This window comes from Apus apus, chromosome 3 (assembly GCF_020740795.1).
Source record: "Apus apus isolate bApuApu2 chromosome 3, bApuApu2.pri.cur, whole genome shotgun sequence".
NCBI classification, from domain to species: Eukaryota; Metazoa; Chordata; class Aves; order Apodiformes; family Apodidae; genus Apus; species Apus apus.
The window spans coordinates 19,543,929-19,569,688 of NC_067284.1; the positions used below are offsets into that span (position 1 = coordinate 19,543,929).

The window sequence follows — 25,760 nt, forward strand, 5'->3', positions numbered from 1 at the left end:
ACCCTGTGTTTATTGGAAAGGGACATTTCTGTGGTAATGAAGCATTTTCAAAACGTGCTCAATGTCATCATTCAGCAAAGGAGACTTTCAGTACATGTGCTGAGACAACATACTGGTTGTGCTGCTTGGAGTAACAAATTAATTAGACACGGAAAATATTTTAACACAAAAATTACACTAACAGTCACATGAACATTAAAAACTGAACTGATGAGAATTTAGCATAAGCAATGTAAGAAGTAAAATTAGTTAAGTGAAACGGTTAGTTTTGTCACATTAATAGGAATAAGAACATTTTTTATTCAACAGACTTATGTAAGACTGGAAATTTTATACAAGATAGGTAAGAGGGGCACAGAAGCCCTTAAAGAAAACCCGCAAGTATGTTTTAATACGGAGTTCCTTGGGATTTTTAATGATATCCTACTTATATACCTTTAATAATAACCTTAGGCTTTGTTTATGGAATTCTTATATAATCATTGAGTCAGAGAATCATAGAATTGGTTTGGTTGGAAAAGACCTTTTAAGATTATCAGGTCAAATCGTTAATTTAGCACTGCTAAGTTCACCACTAACCCTTCATTTTTAGTTATTTCTGTCACAGATTAAATTAATCCTGGGCCCAAATGACTAAATTGAGAACAAAGAAACCTCACTGGATTAGTAACTTGACCTTGCTTTCTTTACATCCCTGAGAAAACCCAAGCCACCAATTACAGAATCACTCTCTCCTTAAATCCAAGCCTCAATAGAGTATTTCTGAATGAAAAAACCCAACCCATTTAGATACTTCTAAATGAAACTATTTTGACATGAAAGATTAAGATGGCAGTATCAACACTGAGTCCTAATATATGACCAAAAGCTTAAAAGGCTTTGAAGAAACCAAATCATGTTTTGGCAATTTAGCAATTCTTAGCTTGTCAGACAGCCTGTGACAACTGCTCACCACAGCCTGGCGGTAACATGGCTTTATTTAAGCTGTTTTAATGGAAGGTTAGGCTTTATTCCAGGGAAGCATGAAATGTAAAAAAATTAAAAATCTAAAATAAAATAAAATAAAATAAATGTGCAGGTTGACCAATCCCATTTCATGCTCAGCTATAGCTAGGAGAGACTTTCAACATCGCTATAACTAGTGACAGTGCAGATTAATTTCAGCATAGAAAATGCTGAGTGACAGGTAAAAAATTGTACCCAGCAGCTGGTGCTAATAATAGAAGTTACATTCATAGAAAAAAATCCACCAAAAGTGTGCATGTGAATCACTAGATAGAGACTCCCTCAAATGATACACTAAAAAGCTTATGAACAAACATGCTGTAAGATAACTTAAAGATTAAAAAAAAATATATGAAAAGAAGAAAATATTTGAACAAATGCCTACAAGAAGGAAAAATGGCCAAATTCCTACAGTCTTTTGTCTCCTTATTTTCCAAGCTTTAAAACTCCTAAATGCATACTTCAAGTACATTCAAAGAACAAACACATGTATTCAGCAAACTCCCTCTAATATCTTGTCAAATAATGTGATAAACAGTATAAAAATAAACACTTCAAACTCTTCTGAGATCTGCTGTTGAATACCATTTTTGAGTAGATGAACTACTGCTATATTTGAATGTCTTACCTTATTGATGTGCAGTGCCTATCATTTCAGTTTATGAGAGGTTTGGATAGCCATAATTTTAACTTCTGAAAATTATCTCTAAGTACAACCAGAAATGTAAAATAGATGATGTGGTATAAAATCACCCCCTATGTTTTCCAGTAGTGGAACTATTCATCCAAGAAAAAGGTATAAGTTCAATTTAGCAAAGTTAAATGACAGTCATTTTGCAGAAATTAACTTTTCTTTGTGCATTGTTGACTGTGAATGAAGACCATTATTTTTCATTGCCTAGATAGTGATGCCATTTTCAAAGCTAAATGAGCATTAAAAACATTCATTCTATGCTTTTGCAATGAACAATCTAAGATACCCAGTGGCAAAATGAGACATTCCCTTTAATCTTTACGAACGTGTTGTACCCTCTTGAGGTAAAAATGAGAAAGGAGGGATGTTTGCTGTATTTTTGGTAAGTTTCCCTCAGAAATGGAGAAATCTTGTATGTGCAGATGTAGCAGCCTGTCTGATTGCTGAACACTGACGATGCAGTCATCCTGATGACTGTTGCAGAGTTTCTTCCCCTTGGGCAGGCCAGTTTCTTTCCATTCCTCTGCTTTATTAGAGGTGAGATTTTTGTGCCAATATAGGGAGGAATAGTTTCACCAAAGGGCACAATTTATACACATATGAATGGGTTTCCAAGTATTTGCCTGTGAGAACAGCTCGCATTCTAGCTATGCTGCTTTACAACAGGACCAGAGACAGGATTTTCTGGACACATTACTATACCAATATACTGTTTTTCCCATAGATTAACTTGAAATCTATCTCCTTTTAAGATACTTGACTTCTGAGTAATGGAAGACAGTATGAGACTGAAAGATTTTAATAGCAATGTACTACAAACAATGGCACGTCACTAACACTGCTAATTATAAATTGATGTAAGTGGCATTAAAAGTGGAAGACCCTGTAAGTTAGAAAAATATTTCCACAAAATAACAGTCATTGAAGAACTGCATAAGCTTTGAAACACAGATTATAGGAAAAGTCATTCACATAATGAGGTCAAATATATTTTCTATGAGACAATTTCCCAACCTATATTCTTAAAAGATTAATAGAGGAATGCTATGACTAGTTACATGTCTCCATGTATGTTGAGAGAACTTCTTAAAACAAACAAAAAAGAAAAACAATCTCAATAATATCAACAATATTAAGCAATTCAGCACCATAGGAGGGCAATTTAAACATTCTTGCTCCTTACACCTACTACTATTCAAACACCATGGGCCACAGAGCTGTACCATGTGTTTTGAGTGAGAAAAAGATTTTAGTCCCACTGTAAAAAATAAAGAAAGAAAATAAAAGGAAAAAAAAAAAAGGAAAAAAGAAAATACAGAGCTTCTATTACAAACCTTATCAAACATCCTCTATCTCAGCCTTGAGCCAGAACATAGGGTCCTACAACTCACAGATGAAGTAAAGGGAAAGCAAACCAAAACTGATGAAATGAGTGAACTTAGGACTTCAGAAATGACAAGAAACAAAAGATACTTCATAGTTTTCCAACCCTGTTCTTCCTTGTAGCAAACCCAGTGCATGGATGCTTTGGGAAGCTTTGAACTGATCATACTGACACTGTTAGCTTTGTTACCATTACACAATCTGATCTTAACAGAATTGCAGAGATATATGTAGTATCTTTGGTTCACGTGCTGAAGTCCAACTCTCCATACTAAAAACAAACAAACAAATAAATAAATACACAGCCACAAACATAATTACTCAGACTTGTATCTGCATATGTTTACATTGCTTTTCAATTTATTTTTTTAATCGTTGTTTTTTTTGTTTTGTTTTGTTTTGGGGTTTTTTAGGGGTTTTTCTGTTGTGCGTTGGGTTTTTAACTATTTTTCTTTTCCCCTGAAAAGCCAGAATGCCACATCCTTAGCTTGGTATAAACTATGCTACCTCCACATTCACAATGGAGGTAATTCTGGGGTAGTAGACCTCTCTCTGACACACTGCAAGCAAATGCAGAATTAATAGCTGTCTCCTAAGTCTTTTTTAGCAATGTGGTCTGTTGACCCTAGTCTCAGATAGGAAATCAGTCTACTTCCACTGACTTTTGCTAACTTTTACCAGCTCAAAGTATGATTCCTCGAGTTTATGTCTAGTTTAGCGAATTTATATTTTGTTTAATTATTTTGATTCTTCTTTCTTTTTAAAACTGAGGGTGAACTTTGCTATTTACAGTACTTAGTCACACCATCTCTAGCTGTCAACCTCTCACTGATGCACCACCAGACGACTGCCGGACACTGTTGTAGTAATTGCCTTATAGGGGTACAAAATCCTATAATGAGTCACGAGTCTCTGTGGCATTACATCTTGTTATCTAGGCACTCTAAATTACCATGACAGACTCTAAATTTGCAACCCCTTAAGCCTCATTCTACTTGGAAATTGTTGGGAGTCACCTAAATATATAGCTAAGGCAAAGAAGTAAACAAACTCAGATACGTAATTTCTCAGCACAATACATAAGTGAACCTGCTAAAAAATGGTCTGTGATAAAACATGATTCCTTTAAAAAACACCAGTTTCAATTACTCATGTAAAAAGGGGCCTATAAACAGAATTATTCAGAAAAGACTTTTCAGAGGTAGAAATTTATGAAAGATACAAGAATTTAAGACACATATACTTAAATGCTGTAAAAAGTTATTTCTACAAATGGGCTGCAGACACAGCTGTTTATGTTGGAGACTTTATTTTTAATTAGTCTGAAACCTGGATATTTGCATGTTTTATAACATCCATTTCCTTATAACCTTTTACTCCATGCTGTCTTATTTAATACAAGGTAGCAAATTAAAACACCTTAGATTATTCTAGTTTAATATAGCACACATTTAAAAATACCGAGTAGTTAATTTATTTGGCTTTAAGGATAATTAGTAAATCATATATACAAAACTAACTATTAATTATGACTACTACTTAGAATACAGCCATAGAATAAAGTTAGATTTTTATTCACATTTGTGAAAATTGCTTGATAAAGATTCATACAGACATTCCCTTGATATTAGTAATTTTAATCTTAAGTAACTGAGAGCAATATTTTCTCAGGATCACTGAGTCTCCAGTTTCAGAAAAGAGAGAGAAAAAAATTTACTGTTTTTTGCACTGTTCTCGGCTAAACTTTCAAGGAAAGTGAATAATTTAATAAGCTTATTTGATATTGAGAAATAAGTAAGACCTCTTGATCATTTACTTCAGGTACTAAGTCAGATCCTGTGATGACCTAGACCTTCAAAGTGTGCATGATGTTTTCCTCTTTTAATCAGTGGAAAAAGCCTGAGTCTTCTGAAAGTAAACATATTGATCTGATCAAGGAATTGCTGAGGCTGCTGCAAAGGACATTATATGAATATATATGGAACAGAAGTATATAAGCTATAAAAAATTTCCAGTTGACCTTTCTCTGTAGTTTTCCTATTATTTTGTCTACTTTTCTCTGAAAACTGTCTCTTCTGTTAGCCTTTAGCCACTAGAAGGTTGCTACGTATGGTTTGAGCATATGAAGAATAGGGAAACAGAAGAGTGACCCTGACTGTGTATGAATCTTGGGAGTTGAAGGATTTTTTGAGGAGTGAAGGAAGCAATATGACATATGCCCACTTTCATATAACAAAGCATCTGCTCAACCAACAGCATACAACCAACAGGTTTGCGGCAGGAAAGACTGGTAGGCTATATCTGAGTGTGAAACAAAGAAGATAAGGACCAGGAGCCAAAGTCATGAGTGGAAAGTACAGGGGGCAGAAGCAGAACTTGTAACTACTCTGAACACCATGCTTGCTATCCAAGAACAGAATGTGACCAGCTGTGCATCACAGTGCAATGAGAAAACCATTAATTATGCCTACCAGGAGTGGTTTCTCACCTGGACTATCTCTTGAACCATGCATTGACATTGTTTGGGCAGGTGCCAGGAATTAAAAAGGACGGACAAGTGTGGGACAGTTCTCAAGCCTGCATTTGGTCCTTTTTGATTCATATATATAGACACAGTTGTACAAGCCAGGTCCTACCCTGAAATAGGAACATGACAGGCACTGACTCTTTTAGGCTGCTTTGAGAAGTGGGATATTAGACAACGGAAACTGGCGAAAGTCTATGTAGCACAATTATGTGATAAAATATAAGGAAAGACTGCTAGCTAAATATTGTTTAAGTTGTATATTTTGTTAACCATTCAAAACTAGGGAGAAAATATACTCTATGAATTGAAGGGGACTTGTGTTTTTATTAAGGAATGTATTTCATTGCAAAACCATGCAAAGTTCACTTTATTTTGTCCTTATGAAAATTTGTTCTCAACAAAACCAAATATATTTATATTAAACATTACAGAGGTATTTACATATGAGTGATGACATACTACAAGGAGTGATTCGTGTTTAGCTTCTTAAAAATAGTAAGTGAAATCCACACAGTGGTTCCTTAAAGGCTGTACCCTTACATTCTGCTTTGTGAAAATATAGGGTATTCTGGAATAACTTGATGAAAAAAGGAGAGAGATCTGAATGACTCTTTTGGGCCATTTGTGGAATTCCCATTTTCATTTGTATGACAGGTCCAATTTTATTTCTATTCAGAGGAACTTGAAATTTTACCAGCTGATCTTTTTTAACCACAAATATCACTTTTAAAATCCATAATACTGTGCTTTAGCACTACATAGCCTCAGAACAAGCAATAATTTCATTCTAATTTCATTTTTAGTAGATATGTATGTGATTATTAGAATAGTTGTTACCTGACTGAAAATTTTAGACATTTTCTTTACAACTTTAGACAAGTTAAAATCAATGCTGTGGCTTTTTTTCTGTCTTCTTTAATATATATGAAAAAGACTCTTTCAAATGTTATAATCAATTCAGTTTCTTGGTATATTTTAGGCCAGTACAATATTTATGATCTATGAGTCAGCAGATCTCAAGTGCTGCATTTAAGATTTGCATCACTAACTGTGATATAAAAAAGATAAACAGACTAGACAGATGCCAATAGGATAAGTAGAATGTGGAGAGGTTTCTAGAGAGTATAAAGAGGATCTACAATTTACAAGACCTAAAAATCTAACTTGGAAAAAGGTGAATGAACCCACAGTAGGAGACAGGAATTTAGCTTGCTCATTTTCTAGGAATCCCAATGCTCAGCAAGTGTACCATTGTTTGTGTCATACAGCTAGGGTAGGTACATCTTCTGAAAGCTCCTTTGGTCATTAACATTTCTGCATATCTCTAGATAGGACTGTAAAACTTTAAGATCAACCTGCAGGATTATTCAGCCTTTTGGTACAAGTTCCATGGATATGAACATGGGATGACAGATCGAAGGGGGAACAAGAAGGTGTGCAAAAACACAAGACAACAGAATGTTTCAAAGTATTTTTCTCCACTATAGCATCCTAGACTGTCTGTGCATGTAGAAATCAGACTTTGCTCTCTGCCAGTATTTATAATGCCTATCTAAGCAGCTCAGTATGAAGTCTTCAATGAAAAAATAGACATTAACTACTATACTGGATCAGAGTACTCATCAGACCAACAAAGTCACGGGAGCCATTTTTAACAGAGATAACAGGCTGTTAGTTAGAAGGTGATTTATGCATGGAAGCATGGCTTACACCTCTTCATTTTTTCATATAATAAAACAGCTCACTGAATTCACTACACAGACATCTACTTGTTTTTATTTTCTTCCTCTTAAGTCTTTGACCTCGTGCTCTTTCAGAATTAATGGTGTTAATGCACAATTTGGTTAGGAATCTTTGTTTTTCCTGTGAGTAAACTTAATCAGAGATATCAGCCTAGTTTCTCTTATCATTCCCTTTTCAGTTGTTTACATCTAGTTCCTTTTAACAATCTGTTCTCAAGTATCTTTTCTAATAATTCCAGTTCTCAATCTGTTATTTTTTTATCATGCTGCTCTGAACCTTTCTGTGTTCACAGGTTATGTTTACTCACAAAGTAGCACACCTGTTTGCTTTAGATGTTACGAATCATTAAAGCCTAAGCTAGTCACTATGCTGTCTTTACAGCCAGTGGGAGAACTTCTAGAAGGCAACCTATGCCTTATTTTAGATGTCTCAGATTATATTAATTGCTCTCCTGAGCAAGTTTCCATTGACTATAAAAGAAGCTTAAGGTGATTTTGGCAAACTTTGTGATGCTTAAAGTAAGTAAAATGAATTCAAACCATATAATCTCAACTGAAAAGAGCTTTGCAAGTGATGGCAACTGATTTTTATTTTTTTTAATACTGTATTTTATTTAGACTGCTCTTTTTGCACAGTAATGCTATTCTTTCCTCTGAAGTATACTGAAAAGTGACCATGGGATTTTACTGAATCCTTTTAGATTCCTACATTATGCATGGTTTGAACTAGTCCCTCTTACATGCTCTGTCAACACTGAATTTAATCTGCCAGTGAATATCTCCTTTTCAGTTTGCTATACCCCCTGGAGATCTTCAGTTTTTCCTCTCTTTGACTCGTCTAAATACCTTTGTGATATCTGCATATTTTGGAACATTGCTGATCACTCAAACAACAGTATTCACAATGTTAACATTTACAAAAGTGGCTCTTCTCATGCTGAATATTCTGTTTATTTTCTGTCAGTTCCAAATAACAACCATGACAACACACTGCCCTTCAAGATTATTTGGTGTTCTCATTAATATCTCCTAAGACCTATAAGCTTGATTTTTTACAAGAGACTCTCGTTTAACCATTTTTTGGCTGTTGCTCTTAAGGAAATTTATTTGAAAACAGAGGGAAAATTTTCCTTTACCAAAGAATCCTAATCTGCCATAGAAATATGTATCTCCTAATACTGCTCTCTATTTCTAGTTACAGATTCCACCTATGCCTTTAAAAACCAGTTATGCTTGTGGCCCTACAATCTTCCAGTCTAGCAATTCTAAAAATTAAAGCATTAACATTTCTTGATAGCAGTTGAGCCATGCTCTTAGCACATTTCTTCAGAGTTCTTCATGGTTTACTGTGATGGGACCCCAAATAGGCCAAAGCCCTGAGGTGGATCTGCTTAGGCCTTTAGATTTCAAAAAAAGTTGAAAAGGCTGTTAAAAGCCAAGGTTGATTCTTTGATGTAAAATCAGGAATTCATGTTTTAAAACAAAGAAAACAAAAAGCAAGTGATTGACATAGAATAGTAATAAATTTTAAAAGCTTCTCTCCCACTACATGTTGTATCTTTGCAGTTGGGTCTGTACTTTCAGCTAATTCAGGGACTTTGAGTGGTAGCAAAAGTTCCCGGTTTTTTTCACTTGAAGAGAAGGAACAGGATGAGGAAGGAGACTTCTATCTCCTATCAGAAGCTTTTATTTTACCAAATAATTTCTTAAAGAATGTCCTGGTTTGAGCCAGGATGAAGCCAATTTTCTTTTTACTGATTTTTTTTTTTACTTCAGTGAACTTTCTTTTAAGTAGCAGCAAGTTTTCCAGCAAGTGGACTGGTAACACTGGAATGTTTATGATGCTGCTGAGATGTCAAGGACACTTCACTCTACTTTTTTAATCTCCAGTTTTGGATGCTAAAGGAGCAGAAGAATCATATCTACAACCCTCTTGTAGGGAGGAGCGCACTAGATAGATGGCAAACCTGGCCAAAGACAGCATTCCATCCCATAATATCTACGTAGCTCTCGGAATAACATCAGAGATCATGGAAGTCAAGCTCCTGCTGCTTCTTCTTCCCTTCTCTTCCATCCATGGCCAGCATCCAGGGAGGACTCCCTCTATCCATCACCATTGATCTCTAGGCCCGTGCATTCCTGACCCTCACAACTCTCCCCTCAGCTCCTGTCTGCTCTGCCGCTCTCTCTGGCAGCTCCAGGACTTTTCAGAACTCACAGAGCTCACAGCTCTCTCCTTGTTCTCTCTCTCCTTTCCTTACCTAGGTGGGAGGGGGAAGGGATCGAGAGCATTATTGTCACTGGTTTAATTGTTGTTCCTGAGTCAAACTGTGACAAAGAAATATAGTATAGAAGTGAGAGCACACAAAACAAATGCCACCTCTTCCAGCCATGCATGATCAAAGCAAAATGTTGCATTTACATTTGTTAAGTTTCCCATAGCATATTCTCTATTATTGAAAGAGAAGGTACGAGGAGATGGATCTTGCTTTCACGGAAATGCACTTGATTTGACTGGACGACCTAAATAAATGCTGAAGCACAGATACTGGATCACCTGGATTTGGAACCAGTCTCTGATATTTTGTTCAGAAGCAATGAAATATTGGAGTTAAAAGCCACCACATTGGAAAGCTTAACAGTGTCATGGCAACTGTCCTTATGGACCTACTTGGATACTTTAAAGTGTAAAACATTGTGGCTTGGTATAGCCTACCCTATAATAAAGGTAACTTTCATCACTTCCCATGTGCCATGAGCTTAGAATGTGCAATGGACAATCACTGCAGAGTAGCTGTTGCATAGTAACTTGTTAAGCCACAGTTACTTGCTTCTCTGTCTTGAAAGAAAAGAGAACATAAAATTCCATCTGTGAGGGATCTCAAGAGATTTAGCACACCTGTCAAACACAATTAGACATTCAAATTGCATATGGACCACAATAGTGCCATTCAATTAAAAATTAACTTCTAAACTTAAATTAGTGGAAGGAAACCAAGATCTCAGTACAATGCTTCAAAACTTTCTACAGAAGTGGATTTTTTCCTAACAGGAAGCAATAGTTAATCTTCAGTACTGAATCCTTTTCTCACATATCTGAACTGCAAATTGATTCTAAAATGCAAACACAGAAAAAAGCTTTTAAAATATCTGAAGATGTTGAGGGAATATTTTATGCTAAATATCTGTGGAATAACTATTGGATAGTCCTGTTTAAAGATGAATATACAAAAGCTGGACCTTTTTTCTGCACATAGTTGCCTCCTGCATGGAATGAATTTGTAGACTTAAATAACAAGAATGTTATTACAATACACAAACAAGACCTCACACATTTTTAAACTTTTGTTGTTGTAATGGAATTAATGGTAAGACAACAACAACTGCATAGTTCATTTCTCTCAGTTGAGATCAACATAAACATTCTCTAAGTTCCAAGTACATAGCCAGACAGACGCAGTTACGCCAACTCTCTGAGGAGAACTATACCAAAACTGAGTTATTCCAGATACATTCCTTCCTTGTTCATGAAAACAAGAAATTACTGCTTGCTGATAACAATCTTCAGTCCTGATCTCACCATGTCTCTAGCTGATGTGATAGTGTTAGGTCATAGGTTGGACTTGATGATCTCAAAGGTGTTTTCCAGCCTTGGCAATTCTGTGGTCTGTGATTCTGATTCTCTGTCACAGGAGTTCAAGTATTCTGGTCAGTAAGTAGCACAGTAGTGACCCTGTCCTTTTTTGATGGTTGACTGATCAAGGAAAGGATAAACTCATGCCAATATGTCAAGGCACAGAGCTCGGTAGTCAGAATAAACCTATACATTCATTTTACTTTTCTCAGCTTCTTTCTATTCCTTTGATGGTTACATAGTTAAGAACAGAGCTTCTCCTGAATGCCTAAAAATACCTACATACTTTAAATAAGCTTATGTTTTTATTTTTCATAAAAATACCATAGAATGAGTATTTCAAGAAAGATACTGTATTTTCTTTATAAATTTGTGCAGGGTCTAGCATAATGAAGGCCAGACAACTGGAGGAAGCTTTAAGTAGTATGACAGTGCAAACAGTAAACAACAGAAATAATAAATCACTGGTTAGAAGCTAAAGTTTCCATATGCTGCCTACTGAAATGTTTTAAACATTTTAAGAACCCAAGAGTTCTTTTAGGTGAGTTTTTTGACATGTCTCCAATACAAGATTGTGCCTAAAAGGGGCTAGTTTACACAGTCCTGTCAATCAAAATATAAACTGGACAACAATAAGTCACATTTTCAACAGGGACATTCCAACAATTTCCCAGCTTTATTCTGCCTACTGATTTCTAAATGACCATATCTTCTACTGAAATCTAATTACTTTCTGAACAACATAAACAACTGCATATAGGAAGATACTAACTGAAAATCTGAGCGTATTGACATCAGATATTTTGCTATCAGAAAACAATTTTTAAAATTTCTTCATTACATACAACTGCCTAATAGTTTCCTGGCATTACAAAAGTGCAGCTATAGAAAGTTAAATGGATAAGGAAGCTACTAAGTAGAGGCAAAATGCTTATAAAATAGCTTCTGAAACTACTTTTTGGTTGAATTTTGCAGAAGTATTTACAGGTACTTGTAAATGGAATTCAGTTGCTAAAAATCTTCGTATTTGCCAGTGTGTGCTTGCAGCCCAGAAGGCCAACTGCATCCTGGGCTGCATCAAAAGAAGTGTGGCCAGCAGGGCCAGGGAGGTGATTCTGCCCCTCTGCTCTGGTGACTCCACACCTGGAATACTGCATACATCTCTGGAGCCCTCAGCACAGGAAAGACATCGAGCTGTTGGAGAGGGTCCAGAGAAGGGCCAACAAGATGATCAAAGGCCTGGAGCACCTCTGCTATGAAGACAGGCTGAGAGAGTTGGGGCTGTTCAGCCTAGAGAAGAGAAGGCTCTGGGGAGAACTTACAGCAGTCTTCCAGTACCTGAACGGGCTACAGGAAAGCTGGGGAGGGGCTTTTCAACAGAAAGGGTAGTGATAGGACAAGGGGTAATGGTTTTAAACTGACAGAGGGGAGATTTAGTTTAGACATCAGGAAGAAATTCTTCACCATGAAGGCAGTAAGGTGCTGGAACAGGTTGCCTAGGGTGGTTGTGGAAGCCCCCTCCTTGGAGGTGTTTAAGGCCAGGTTGGATGAGGCTTGTGTAGCCTGGTCTAGTGTGAGATGTCCCTGCTCATAGCAGAGAGGTTGGAACCTGATCTTTAAGGTCCCTTCCAACTTTAACCATTTTATGAGTCTTTGATTCTATGATGTTTATTATTTTATTTTATTGCCTGGCAAATCTACAGTGTCAAAAATACAAAGTTTGAAAAATAAATCTGAATAAAATTTTGAAAACTGTTACACAGAGAAAAAACAGATTTAAGAAGCCATAGGTTTAACTAATTTCTCAAGCTGAAGTATATCATTATTATATTAATTAGCATGATTTTCTAAATTACCATCTCAAATACTGCATATCCTGGAAATGCTCTAACATATACCTACAGTTCTTGGCATTCTGATGAGTATTTTCTGTATTTTTTTTTGAAGTCTGAGAATTTTGTATTTAACTCTTGAGATACAATTATGGAGAAGTCCAATGTGTAAGGCATAGCTACTGTTTTTTAACCCAGAATGGATATAACCAAGCAACAGTTGAAATCTGAAGGATGAGAAGCAGCCCAGCCTGGATTGTGATAGGAGCAGCAACTTTACAGTACATACTTGCAATTTCTCATTTTCAATAAATTTGATAGAAGACATTCCTATTTCTTACCTACATTTCCAGTCATAAGGTATGAATTCTGAAAGTCCATCATTCCCATTCCAACAATGTGTATAAAATCTTCAATCACCTGCATTAACTCCACTGAGCCCGGATAGATCTAACAAAGGAAGGTCAGACATGCCAGTAACTTCAATATCAAAAATACCACAGCAAAAAAAACAAATAAAATCTAAATTCCATTTAAAAAAAAAAAGTGAGACTTAACAATCAAACTGCTCTTCCCATGTTCTAATACCAAACATTTTCTGTCACTGTTAAATAACCGTTTTGTCATTAGATCCTCAGGTGAACAGATACTACTTCCCTTAAAGCTACAGGAAATCAGCTTTGCACTGGAACTGTGGAATATTTGCTCCAAGTCACTGGATTTCACAAAAAAACCAAACCAAACCAAAAAAAGCCATATAAATAAAGTACTTGCCATTACTTTAACTAATGGTTAAAGACCTTCATATTCCAGAGCAATTTTAATTACTTTTTTTTCCTTTTCTCTGGAAGATACCTTTGTTAACTTCAGAACTATTGACACAGATGGCTGAATGCAAATCTCACCATGGCCTCCCCAGCATGATAAACCTTTGTTGCTTTAATCCATATTTAAGTATTATAAATCATTACTGGCAATCCTATTTTCATTGCTGATGTGGACTAGTAGAATAATAGAATAGCTGAGCTTGGAGGAGGCCTCTGGAGATCATCTAGTTCAACCCCCTGCTCAGAGCAAGATCAGCTCTAGCAGGTTGCCCAGGACCACATTCAGTTGGATTTCTTAACATCTCCCAGCACGGAGACCCCAGAGCCTGTGTGTGAAGCGTGTTCTAGAATTCAATCACTCTCACACTGAAAAGGTTTTACTTATACTTAAATGGAATTTGCTGTATTTTAATTTCTTGTCATATTACTGGACACCACTGAGAAGAGTCGGTATTCTTTAGTATCCCTGTCACTGGAATTTTTAACGTTGACAGGATCCCAACCGAGCTTTCTCTTTTCCAAGGAAAATAGCTTCTCCTTGCATATCAGAAGGTCCAGTTCCCTAAACATCTTAATGGCTCTTCACTAGGCTCATTCCATTACAACCATGTCTTGTACTGGGGAGTCCAGAACCGAACAGAGTAAGCTAAAATAAATTGCAGTAGCCTTTGCCTTGCTAATGCAACCTCTCAGTATGACTTTCAAAATGGTGAGGAATAACACTTTTCCAAGAAATATAACTTAATTGCAAAGCTTTAAGCTGTTATCATCAAAAAAATCTTAAAAATTGTTATATTCAACAATAGTTACACATCATCAAAACTTCATTAAAGGTCAAAGCAGTTATCAACAAGCTTAAAAATTCTGCTCAGTTCACATATATAAAAAATAATTTTTAGTTGTTATGGCCTGTTATGAACTGGATATTTTTCAGTAACACAGCATTTTGCAATAGAAAAGGAAGGACAACCTATTCATGGTGCTTTTTTCTTCATATCACTGAGATGTCCAAATTTCAATTTATGAGCAACATTCAACCTATACTTTCCACTACCAGGACTACAGAGTCTAAAAAAGGCCTTCAGAGACTATACATTCCAGCATACTGTGCTCCATCTTCATCTTGCTTTATTTGTCTAGATCCAAAGCTGCTCAGTTTGTTCACAATGTGCTTTGTTTTTAACATGGATCTTTTTGTAAAAGGTCTTCATTTTTATGAAGATTTTGTTGTGACATTTATGTTCCTAACAGGTTGCAAAAGCTGCTTCAGGTGAAGGAGACAACTTCCATTTTCCTTATGATGAAATACTGAGGTAGGAAGTGTGGTTTTTGCATCCATCTCATTCATAGCATGCATATTCCCAGATTACGTGCCAAGGATAAATTTCAGCAAATTTTTTTTCATCCTAGTTCTTGCACATAAAATTTTATAGTAATAACTGCAGCAGAAATTGTTGAACAGCCACTGTTATAGAGGTACTCTTCATTATTATATATCTGAAGTACTGGTTCATCAATAGGATACCAGCAGATGGTGATGAAGAATATGCAGAATAGCTCCTCTGTTTTGAAACACCAGAATAAACTTACACATTCTGAACTTGAAGTGGTTTCCTGTGAGTAGTTCTTTATATCAGCTCTTAACAAAAGGCCAAAAAGTGAGGGCTGCTTATCTGAATACCATATAACCTGTAATTAAGGGTATCAATTGCTGTCATTTAATCTAGAAAAGGATGTGCTGAGGCATTGCAGCTGTCTACTTGATAAAAAGTCAGCAATTTGCTGACAGTAAGATTTTCTTTCCAGCAAAGAGTACAGAAAACAACTTAAGAGATCTGTGCTAACAGTAGCTGTGGAGTTCAAGAAAGCCATGCCATCTGGAAGAAAAGTTGGTTAGAATGCCCCTTGGTTTGCAAGGTTAGATTTCATTATATAAAAAAAAAAAAGAAAAAAAGTCAGATGACTGGCTGAATTGGAAACAGAATCACCTTTACTCTTTTTTAGTCAATAGTGTTCACACTAGATTGCATTCACAGCAGATAATGACTTGCACATATTCTTTTCTACCTTGATTTTCACATAAAACCTGAAAAATTATTTGCACAGTATATAATAATTATATAATAATTATATAATAATTATTATATAATTATAATATTATATTATATAACAACATAAGTATTTTATCTAAAATATGTTACAAAATAACATTTTGTATAGGAAAATTTTTTTTTTTTTTGGTCCAATACTGAAGAACAAAAATAATCTCAGGAGTACTTCGGATTCCAGCTCACCCTTCCTAGCCTTATGAAGATCTACTTCCTTAAGTAGTTTTCTTTGAGATGGATTGTGTAACTGCTAGTGAACAGTTAAAAGACCAGAGGTTTTCAGATGTTAAAAGACCAGCTTTCTTCAGATGCCATAGCTCCTGAGTCCAGGATTTAGTGAATTCCCCATCTTTGTCACCAGACTGCTATGGCCCCAGTACTCTCACGTTCAGCTCATCTTGGTACTTGCTTGGGTTCCTGCCTGCCTGCCTGTGCTGTATTCACGACTATGAGAAAACTAATTACCAAGCAGAGGGGAGCTACATAAAAGTAGAAATAACTTGTCTCTACTCCCTTTTTCAACACTACTGCCTTCTACCAGGAGCAATGAGGGGAGAGAACTGGAAATTTATTGTTCTCTCCTTTACCTTCATGTTCTCAACATTTCCTCTCAGGTTGCTGTCATCCCTTGATCTTTGTGGGACAGATGGTGAACACAGCATGGGCAAGCAGGCAGGGTGGAGGTAGAAGACAAGGCTGATAACATAAGGAGTGATATCCTGTCTGTTCATTAGCAGGGCTAAAATAGTTGCTTAATGCTGGCTCCTTAATCTTGATGCTCTTTATGGAAACTGCCCACATGCATGTGATTTTGCTGGTGCCATCCACCACCAGTGAAGTGACATACTTTGTCTATTTTTGTAGCTGGCTCTTATACAGAGGAACAGAAAGAGAACAAAAGAAAAATACAATTGCTGACTAAATTACCATGGGTCAGCTACAGCATCCATCATGTGTCTACTGCAAGGTTTGAATTGGTAGCAAAAACTCGTAATCTTCCCTTTTCTATATTATAAAGATGAAATGACAAAAATTAAGTTAAACAGCTCTGAAGACCTTCAAACACCTAGTGATTTCATGAAAACCCCATTAGAAGTAAACAAATTTCAAGTATCTGTATAATACAGGGGCAAGAACCATACAAGACCAGACCAAAGACCTACATAAGCTGTTTTCTTGCTTTTGACTGTGGCAAATAACAGATAGCTAAAGAAGGGTATACAGAGACATGCATATAGTGATTCTTCTTTTGGAATTCACCCCCTTTGATGCTGTTATTTGTATCTGCATAACTCTGATAGTTTTATCATTATGTTCATGAGCATAAATATTAACATTGTCCTATAAGGTTCTCAATATAAGCACGCAGGAAGTACTTATATCCAAGCAAAAAATTGTTTTCATTTGAATTGAAACTCTTTTATAATAAAGTAATTGGTTTTTTTAGACTTCACTATTTTATGAAGTGCTATCAGAATGTCTAATTTAGTCTTCAGTCTTAAAGCTCACAACTGTTCTCCTAAATAGAGCCTTTTAAAAAAGGTCTAGTGTTTGAATTTCTGTAAGTTCTTTGGTTGTGGTGCCTGAGTTCTTCAGGTGAGTTGCATCTACTTCAAAAGAAAATAATAAATATTCCCTATGGAATACAATGGAAATCTTACATCAAGAGAAGTGCCTTATATTCTTAATATAATTTTAATCTAAGTAATTAGCCAATGAGTCTTGCAATTACTAATTTTTTTTAAAGTTCAGTTATTTCCAAAATACTGTCTCACTCAGGATTTCCTTTCACCTACAGCAGAGTGTGTGTTTAAGCTGATTTTTTGAAACAATACATCCCACTTTATTATGGCTTACTGAAATAACGTGTGCCTTCTGAAACAGTGAATCTCGCAACACTCAGAGTTTCCAATTGATGAGTTACAAACTGCACATCTTACCTGTTGTGCATCTTCCCATTTCTCTTTGTTTTCTTCATCTAAGAGGTTACTAATGATTTGAAAGAAGTTCTGAAAAATAAATTAAAGAAAACACAAAATTACTTTCAATGACCTGAACTGTTGTATCCTTAAATTGTATCCTTAAGTTTTCTTTTCTCTATTTTGGATGTAGTTCTGCAGCCTATTTTCTGTCACTGGAAGTTTACAAAATAATATATTGGACTGATACAAGGGCATATACATTTTATGGTTAATTATTCATTTCTGGCCATATAATCAGGTTTCATAGTGCTGTTGTGTATAAAATATGAACCATTTTAAACTTGTTAAACTTATAAATGTGAAGGTCTTCTATTTTCAAATTGCTGTCATTTCAGTAACTAGACAATTAAGTATTTTTTAAATAAAATACACTAAAAAAGAAATTAGGCTCAGGGTCACTGGTTTCTATTCAAAACATGAAAATTATCCTTAATGACCATAAATAGGGAATACAATGATATTTCATTGATAAATGCTGTGTGAAACCAGGTGCATCTTACTTTTAAAAAGTTACATTTGCTTCTGCCATTTTAGTAATTTCAACAGAAAAGGAATGAATAATTTCTGTTATTTGGACTTTAAACTGTTAATTTCTTAATTTGATTATCCTATTCATTTAACTATAAGCTAAAAAAAAAGTCAGGGCATTAAGCTTTTAAATCATACATTTTAAAAATCACTTTCTTCTAAGTGTTTGTGGTGATCTTTCCTTTTTAATTTTGTCTACTGTCTCTATCAATTTGTATTCCTAACTCTTTCATCTTTAAAAAGCTAAGAATTTGTGCAGTTTGTTCTTCTCAGCTCCGTATCATGTTTTGTCTAGAATGACAATTTTGTCTACAGCCTGTCAACTACAATTTATCTCTTCCTTCATAAAAGACACATGTAGTATACTACAGAAAGATACTGACCTTAGCTGAAGAATGCAATTAAGATCCATGCAACCTATGAAAAACTTTTAAGTGGCCATTCCTTCACCTGCACTTACTTTTTAGCCATTTTAGGGGGATAAGTAAGGTGCAGATAAGGTTAAGTAAGAATTTACTTTAATTCACTATTTAATGAAAGTACAAAGCATTTGACTGCACAGTGACTGAAATGAGAGTGAAATAACTTCCAGCCATAGTGTACGATGAATCCAGTGGCTGTGCTTGAAAATACGTTAATTTCAAAATATGAGATACTGCAGACATTTTAGATGTCTCACAACCATATAAGTAAAACATTGTGGGACACAAAACAAAATAAAACTTGTAAAAACTATTTTTACATAAAAACATCGTTACCAATTGAATGGAGTCTTAACACTAACTACTTGACAAGTAAGAAGATCTATCTTTGCCTCATCATTAGGAAGATAATTATGCTAACCATAAAATTTAAATGGGTAAAAATTGCTTTAACGTGGCAAACTTAATATAGAGCTTACTGATAATTTGGTGAATTTAGGCAAAATAATCCTGTACATTAATGAGGGCACAGTAGCAAAATATCCATAAACTTCAGTAACAGTAACAAAGTAGTAACATGAAGTTACTTTTCATGAAGTAACAAAACTTCATGAAAAGAAAGGAAATGCCTCATGAATCTCCTGTAAAAATGACAAGTATGCATTGGGACAAAATAATGAAGATTAAAGACAGGACATAAAAGAAAAATGTTCTCATGTTTTTAACCAGTTTGCAATGATGCAGAGGGGAAAATTTCAGTCAAGCTGAAGATAAAAAGAGCAAAATGTAGCTACATATTGCTTATATACCAAGACTACACCTCTTTCAATTATTCAGTAGCAAAATAAAGCATACTGAAAAGAGTTACATTTAGTAGTCATTACAAAGGATTTGCCAGTTTAACCAGGTGGGGAAATCGTAATTGGCAAATGCAACTTCAGCTAGGACAATTTTACAGCTCTGTTGGTCCCTCAATTAAATAAGCTATACTGGTCAAAGCAGTTTCATGGCACTATAATCACATCTACTCTGGGACATTATGTTTTTGGCAAAGAGTTTTACAAGGTAGAGTTTACATTAGGGGGATTTGCCAGAGGGAAACATTTTTGAAAGCATGATAGCCCTGTACTCTTCCAGTGTAATGTTGTGGAGATGCAGTGGATAAAAATTTTAGCTAACTTTTACTTGTTCATGTGCCAGCAGCAATCAAGCTGCAGCAGCATGGAGCTCAGTGTGGGATGATTTATAATACCTAGGAGTTGGTTCAAAGCTAGTTTTGCACTGCACTGCAGCCACTGATTCCCCTGCAGAAACTGCCTAAGCCTTAAAAGTATGCATGTCTATGTTATGAGATCTACTTGAGAGTAACCTAGATTACCTGAAAATCACTCAAGAGGTATAAAAGTTTATTGCAGATGGCAAATTACACAGGTTTGCTAATAATGTCATTTGTTCATTAAATTTTATGTTTATTTCTGTTACATGAAAGCATTAAAATTACTAATAACTAATAGAAATGTGTAAAAAGTTTATAAATAAACTCAAAGTTAAGCACAAAGATGAGCATAACTGTTTTAATGTGTACTTGCCAATAAACCATAAATTATGTATATGAAACTAGTGACAAGAATATCTTGCTTCTTGAGATATTTTTTTCTCTATTTCTATCCCTGGTTGATGTCATATTTTTGGTAGCAGTGGAGGCTGATTGTATAAAGATTTTTAAACAGAAAGATGATTAAATGGCTCTGCTGCTTCAATAAAGAATAGATATGACATGCACACCAAAAATGTGACAGGGAAGTAGGGTTTACCAAGCCTTTCACCTACTTGGACTATTCTCTATTTCATTGTATTAATGCTGCAAGAAACAACATTGCCTTTTAGTAAAATGATTGACAGGTATGAAAGCTGAATTTTAGAAGCATTATGGATGTGATCTGACGGTATTACTGCAGTAAACACTGGACCTCCTTGTAGAATCAAGCTCCTTACTTTCATGGCAGGGCTTAAGTATTACTGAACTGACCACTATAGAAAATGTTGTGACAGCCAAAGCCAGAATTTGAAGTCTTTTGTTTTTGCCCAGGCTCTTCTGAGGATAATGACAGTTACAGTGAGGAATGGACAATTATGTTTTCCAAATTTAATTTCCTTCCTTTCAATCTTTTTCTTCTGTAATACAATGGCTGCAGTTCTCTGACCCGTTCCAAATTTTTTACCCTCTCTGCAGGAATAAAGCTGCCATAAATCCTTTTTATACAGCTGGAGAAGAATTCCTCCCTAGGAGGAATTAATGGATAACCTTAAGTCACCTCCACTTTCGGACTTCAGCATAGGGAGCGTGTGTGTGGGAGGGGGAAGGTGGTGGAGAAAATAAAGCATTGGGCAATCCTGTTAATCCCTGACTGACATTAATGGTCCCTGTGGTTAATACAAGTGAGATTATACTGTTCTAGTGCATTTGGAGAGAAACTTTGGTTCCTGTTGGTCACTGGATCAGGGTATTGTACCTTGCCATCCTGTCCTGAAAGCTAGTTCAAGAGCTCTTAGACCAGTTCTGGAAAATGTCCCAAAGAGAAGGACCTTGCTTAGAGAATAACTGAATTACTCTTCTGGTAGTTCTGCTACTGTACTGCTCTTTTGAGTCACTGTTGCAGGATACCTTCTATATTATTTAACTGCCTCATACATAATTATTTTTCTTCCTGACACTGTAGATGCAATACATTCATAAATATTGTTGCAAAAAGGTTAAACTGGTACTAGACATGCATACTTTAGAAGCTTTGTTTTACTCTTGGTATCTATCTGACTAAAGAAGTGGTATTTTCTATGCAGTTTATGAGGGAATAGCAACTTTGTTTCGAGTAATTAGGCTGAAACATTCAAACTTGATCTCACTTTTCTGTTCATTCTTTTTGTTAGGAAGTCTCTGAATCACATTTTTTTGTCCTATTTGTGAATACTAATACTGGATATAAGCCAGAGATTGTAGACAGTAAAGGAACTACCCAGATGGACAGAATGTATAAGAAACAAATATACTCCAACATATACACTTTTCCTTTTTCAGGTTTAATCATGCTAAAAGGAACGTTTTTTTATGTACCTCTAAAAATACTATTACCTATAATTCAAAATCTACTTTTATGACATCATGTGAAATTATAAATTATTACTTACATGGATTTTAAACCTCACTCAAGCTTTTCTGAGAATGGCTGTAAACCAAAAACCTGACACCTAATTCTACCCCTAATCTACTGCCAAAAATAGAACGGAATTAGAACAGCTTCCTCACAGCTTCCTCAGAAAGAATAATCTCTGTATTTTTGTGGAAATTAATTTAATTTTCAACTTTTTGAATCTTATTTTGATGATGGACTAGAAAGTATGAAAAGACGTGATAGTGAACAATCCTGCAGAGCATGGCAGCATATGACATATGTTTATGTATGGGAAAATCCTGCTTTCTTAAAAATGGACACTAAAATTAAAACTGATGTTGCTGAGCCAGGATTTCATTTTATATCATTAGAAGTCAATAACAGGAACATGGCTTAATATACCCCTGTGCAAGACACATGCTTAATTCTGATTTCATATACTTTTCTGAACACTATGCATTGTTTTTTTCCACTAGCTTTGTTAGCAATTTGGTTAATTATTTTTTCTCTTTTTTTTTAGTTTCAGTGCTTTTTTTTTTTTCAGTGGGATTTACTAGCTCTTGGTATTTAGGTATCTAAATCCTGAAATACAGGTACTTCTTTGGGTTGAAAAATCCTTTCTTTTTTTTCTTCACCACATGGTTTGCTAATTTTTGCCTTTTCTCATTTCTTAACCTCAAAATGATTAATACAAATTATTAAAATAGTACTGATCATTTTGCCAAGTTCTGCCAGATCATGATTACATGTTTTGGAAACAGCTCTACAGTCCTAAAGGGGACCAAACTTTTGGCCCTGTCATTAGCGGGAAAAGAATAAAACCTCTCAACTGTATGTAAACTGCAAATGACCTGATCTGCTAAGCCCATGAACAAAACCACTTGTGCCAAGCAGTTTCTTAATGATGGTTCTACCACAGATTTCTGTAGTTCCTGTGAACCATGAAGAAGTCACATTGGGCTGTCAGACTGTTGGGATGCATGAAAAAAAATAATCAGTAAATAACACCCTGTTTAATACTAAAACTTACTGAAGATAAGAAAAAGTATTGACTCTTACATAATTAAAAAAAAAAAAATTGTCCAGCCGAAATACTTTTTGAAAAGTATTTTGCTCAAAAGTTAAAAATATGTTAATTGCAGCTGGCTAGGTGCCAACACAAGAAACATTATTCTGTGGAAACTAATTTTCTTTGTGCACAGAAAACAAAGAAAACTGAAAATACATTAGCAAGCTTTTGAAAATGTAACTCTGAAAAAAGTCTTTTCCGAGATACCTCCATTTATCTGCATGTATATATTCTAGCATATTTATAATATATGCTTACCTTTACACAAATACATACACATGACCTGCATTAACAACTTCATTATTAATTTATGAATTCTAATAAAACTCTTTTTAATAAATAATATCTATACACCTTCTTAGCAGTCTTTTTCAGTACATCTACAGTCTTGGAAAAGTCTAAAATTCTCAGATGTAGAAAACAATCTCCTTATCTGGAAGTCCTGGGAAATATTTATTTTAATTAACATTACCCAATGAGTTGTACAGCCCATTATATGGAAATAATGACAGTGGTTTTATTTCAGATAGTATTTTAGTTCACCTCTTGCACAAGAAGAGTTAATCTACAATGTGAAATAGTAAATTAATATAAAATGTACTCTCCATAACTCCAGTGCACTTTTAATGAGTTTGTTCATTTGAACTGAAGAAGCAATGCCAGAATTACATAACTAAGCACTGTGGACAGCGTTCTGAATTGAAATGAACTAGAAAACAACACCAGTGAATTGCTTTGTGCAAAAAACCACCAACACGTCCTTATCAATCAAACTAAACCTTGAAAGAGAAAAAACCCAAAAATTTTACAAAGAAATGATTCTACATTTTTCCCTTGCTGTACTGTTTTGTCTCATAAAATGCAGCTGAGTCTTTTCCTATTTTACACTTGCTTTATGTGAACAAAGTTTATGTCTATCATTCAGAGATTTAGTTTCCTCAGTGGGTAAAACAGGTGACTTGCATTATAATGACATAACTCCATCAATTGAAATTTTACCCTTGCAATGTTTCTCTTACCTGTACCCCATCAGATGCAGGGATATAACTTGCTCTTTTAAATGTGTCTGTAACATTTCTGAGAATTTCCACAGAAATAAGAAGGTCTCCTGCATAAAAGTTTTTCCTCTGAGTTAGGTCCAATAGTGTCTTGGTTACTTGGGACATGCCATCACCAGCCAACATCCTCTGTCCCTTGGCGAGGTGCTCTTTAATCTGTACCAGAAGAACAAAATTAGTATCAGAACCTACTTTACTCAGAAAAAGGTATGATAAATTTTAACCACAGCCAAAACCAATACCTGTTAAAGCTATTATAATATTAAATATTAAAGCTATTATGACAAAGTGCATCCTGTTAAAGCGAAGGCAAAATAGTACACTGATGACAGAATTATTATTTTTATCAGAGAATAATGGCATTTTTGTGGAGAGATTCTAAAACTGTCATTTGCTTCTCTTTGGACTTAAGTAATTTCTCAATATCCATGTTCCCAATGGAACTTCATGGGCTGGACTGTGGCTTTAACCTACTGCCATGATTTAGCAAAGAACTGGCCTTCCTGTGAGGATCAGCTGTACAACCACTGTTGCCAGTCATTAAACAATTAGTGGGAGGTGTCCCTGCCCATGCAGAGGGGTTGGAACTACATGATCTTTGAGGTCCCTTCCAACCCAAACCCTTCTATGATTCTATGATTCTATAATCTAGTTTACTATATAGAGGTATATTCTTCATCTCTGATAGTCCATCTTTACTAGTCAAGATGAGACTGATGATTTAGGTGGAAGCTGATTTTGATGCTGTCTTCAGTAGTACTAAGAACTAAGAACACAGAGGTGATCACTTGGAATGATCCTCTTTGTTTTTTCAGAAATGCAAATTAAATTATGAGTTACTGCTCTGTATCAGCCAAGAGAACATACTTTAGTGTTAGATCTCCTAGTAGATCTGCACAAGGCCAGTGACAAAAGTAATCCAAAACACATATGCTGGTAGAAGCATCCTCCTGGTAAGAAGCTAAATTTGTGGATCTGATAAATTCTTAAAAGTTGATTCAGCATCCTAGAAAGATGCACAGTTTATCACAAAGATGTCACAAGGCCAGCCAAGGCTGAAAAAGAGTGCATGGTTTAAAAAATCTGTTTTTAAATATGCATATGAATTTATGTATACAAAGAAGAGTTCTTCCAAAATGAAGCTAAATTAAAGATATGAAAATAAAGACCTGAGACAGACCTCAATCTAAGCAGGAGGGCTGAGCAAATAAAAATACTGACACTATCTCTTAAGTGTATCTTCTATTTCTTTTAACTAGGCCTTACTACATATAGAAGAAGAATGACTGATATAGCATAATTTGGTGATGGAAGTGGGAGACAGAGTGTAAAGATACCTTTTGTCACTCCCAGATCTCCCCACCCACTCTGTGTGGACTTGTGGGGCTTCATTTAAAAAAATAAAACAAAACTAAACAAACAAAAACCCCAAAACACATTAAAAGGCCCCAAACAAACTATAGGGTACAATATGTAGTAAAAATAATACAGTGATTAAAAGGTTCAACATAACTTTCATTAAAGTAATGTGAAAAATGCAATCATCCCCTGACACAAATAATCTATGTGGCTTTTTTCATGTTCTTGGATTATACTTTGGTTACATTCCTGACAAGTCTTCAGACTAAATATTTGTTACACAGCTGGGGCTGGGTAAAGTGGCTGCTTCAAGATATGTCTATGGCCTTACCTCCTCTTTGTAGCAGCTGGTGATTGTTATGGACCACAACAGGTTTGCCCAAACTCTATATATGGTTAAGACTTGGGAGAACACCCGTG

At 35.3% G+C, this 25,760-nt stretch overlaps 1 protein-coding gene across 9 annotated transcripts in view; it reads right to left on the reverse strand.

Moving 5' to 3' along the window:
* ADGRB3 (adhesion G protein-coupled receptor B3) overlaps positions 1-25,760 on the reverse strand; it is a 464,008-nt gene that overhangs the window by 214,867 nt on the left and 223,381 nt on the right. For all 9 annotated transcript variants that reach the window (XM_051613843.1, XM_051613841.1, XM_051613842.1 and 6 more), the window contains 3 exons: positions 23,943-24,137; positions 17,693-17,761; positions 13,159-13,267 (listed from right to left, as the gene is read on the reverse strand). In XM_051613843.1, the coding sequence (XP_051469803.1) occupies positions 13,159-13,267; positions 17,693-17,761; positions 23,943-24,137 (373 nt within the window). The remainder of the gene's footprint in view (positions 1-13,158; positions 13,268-17,692; positions 17,762-23,942; positions 24,138-25,760) is intronic.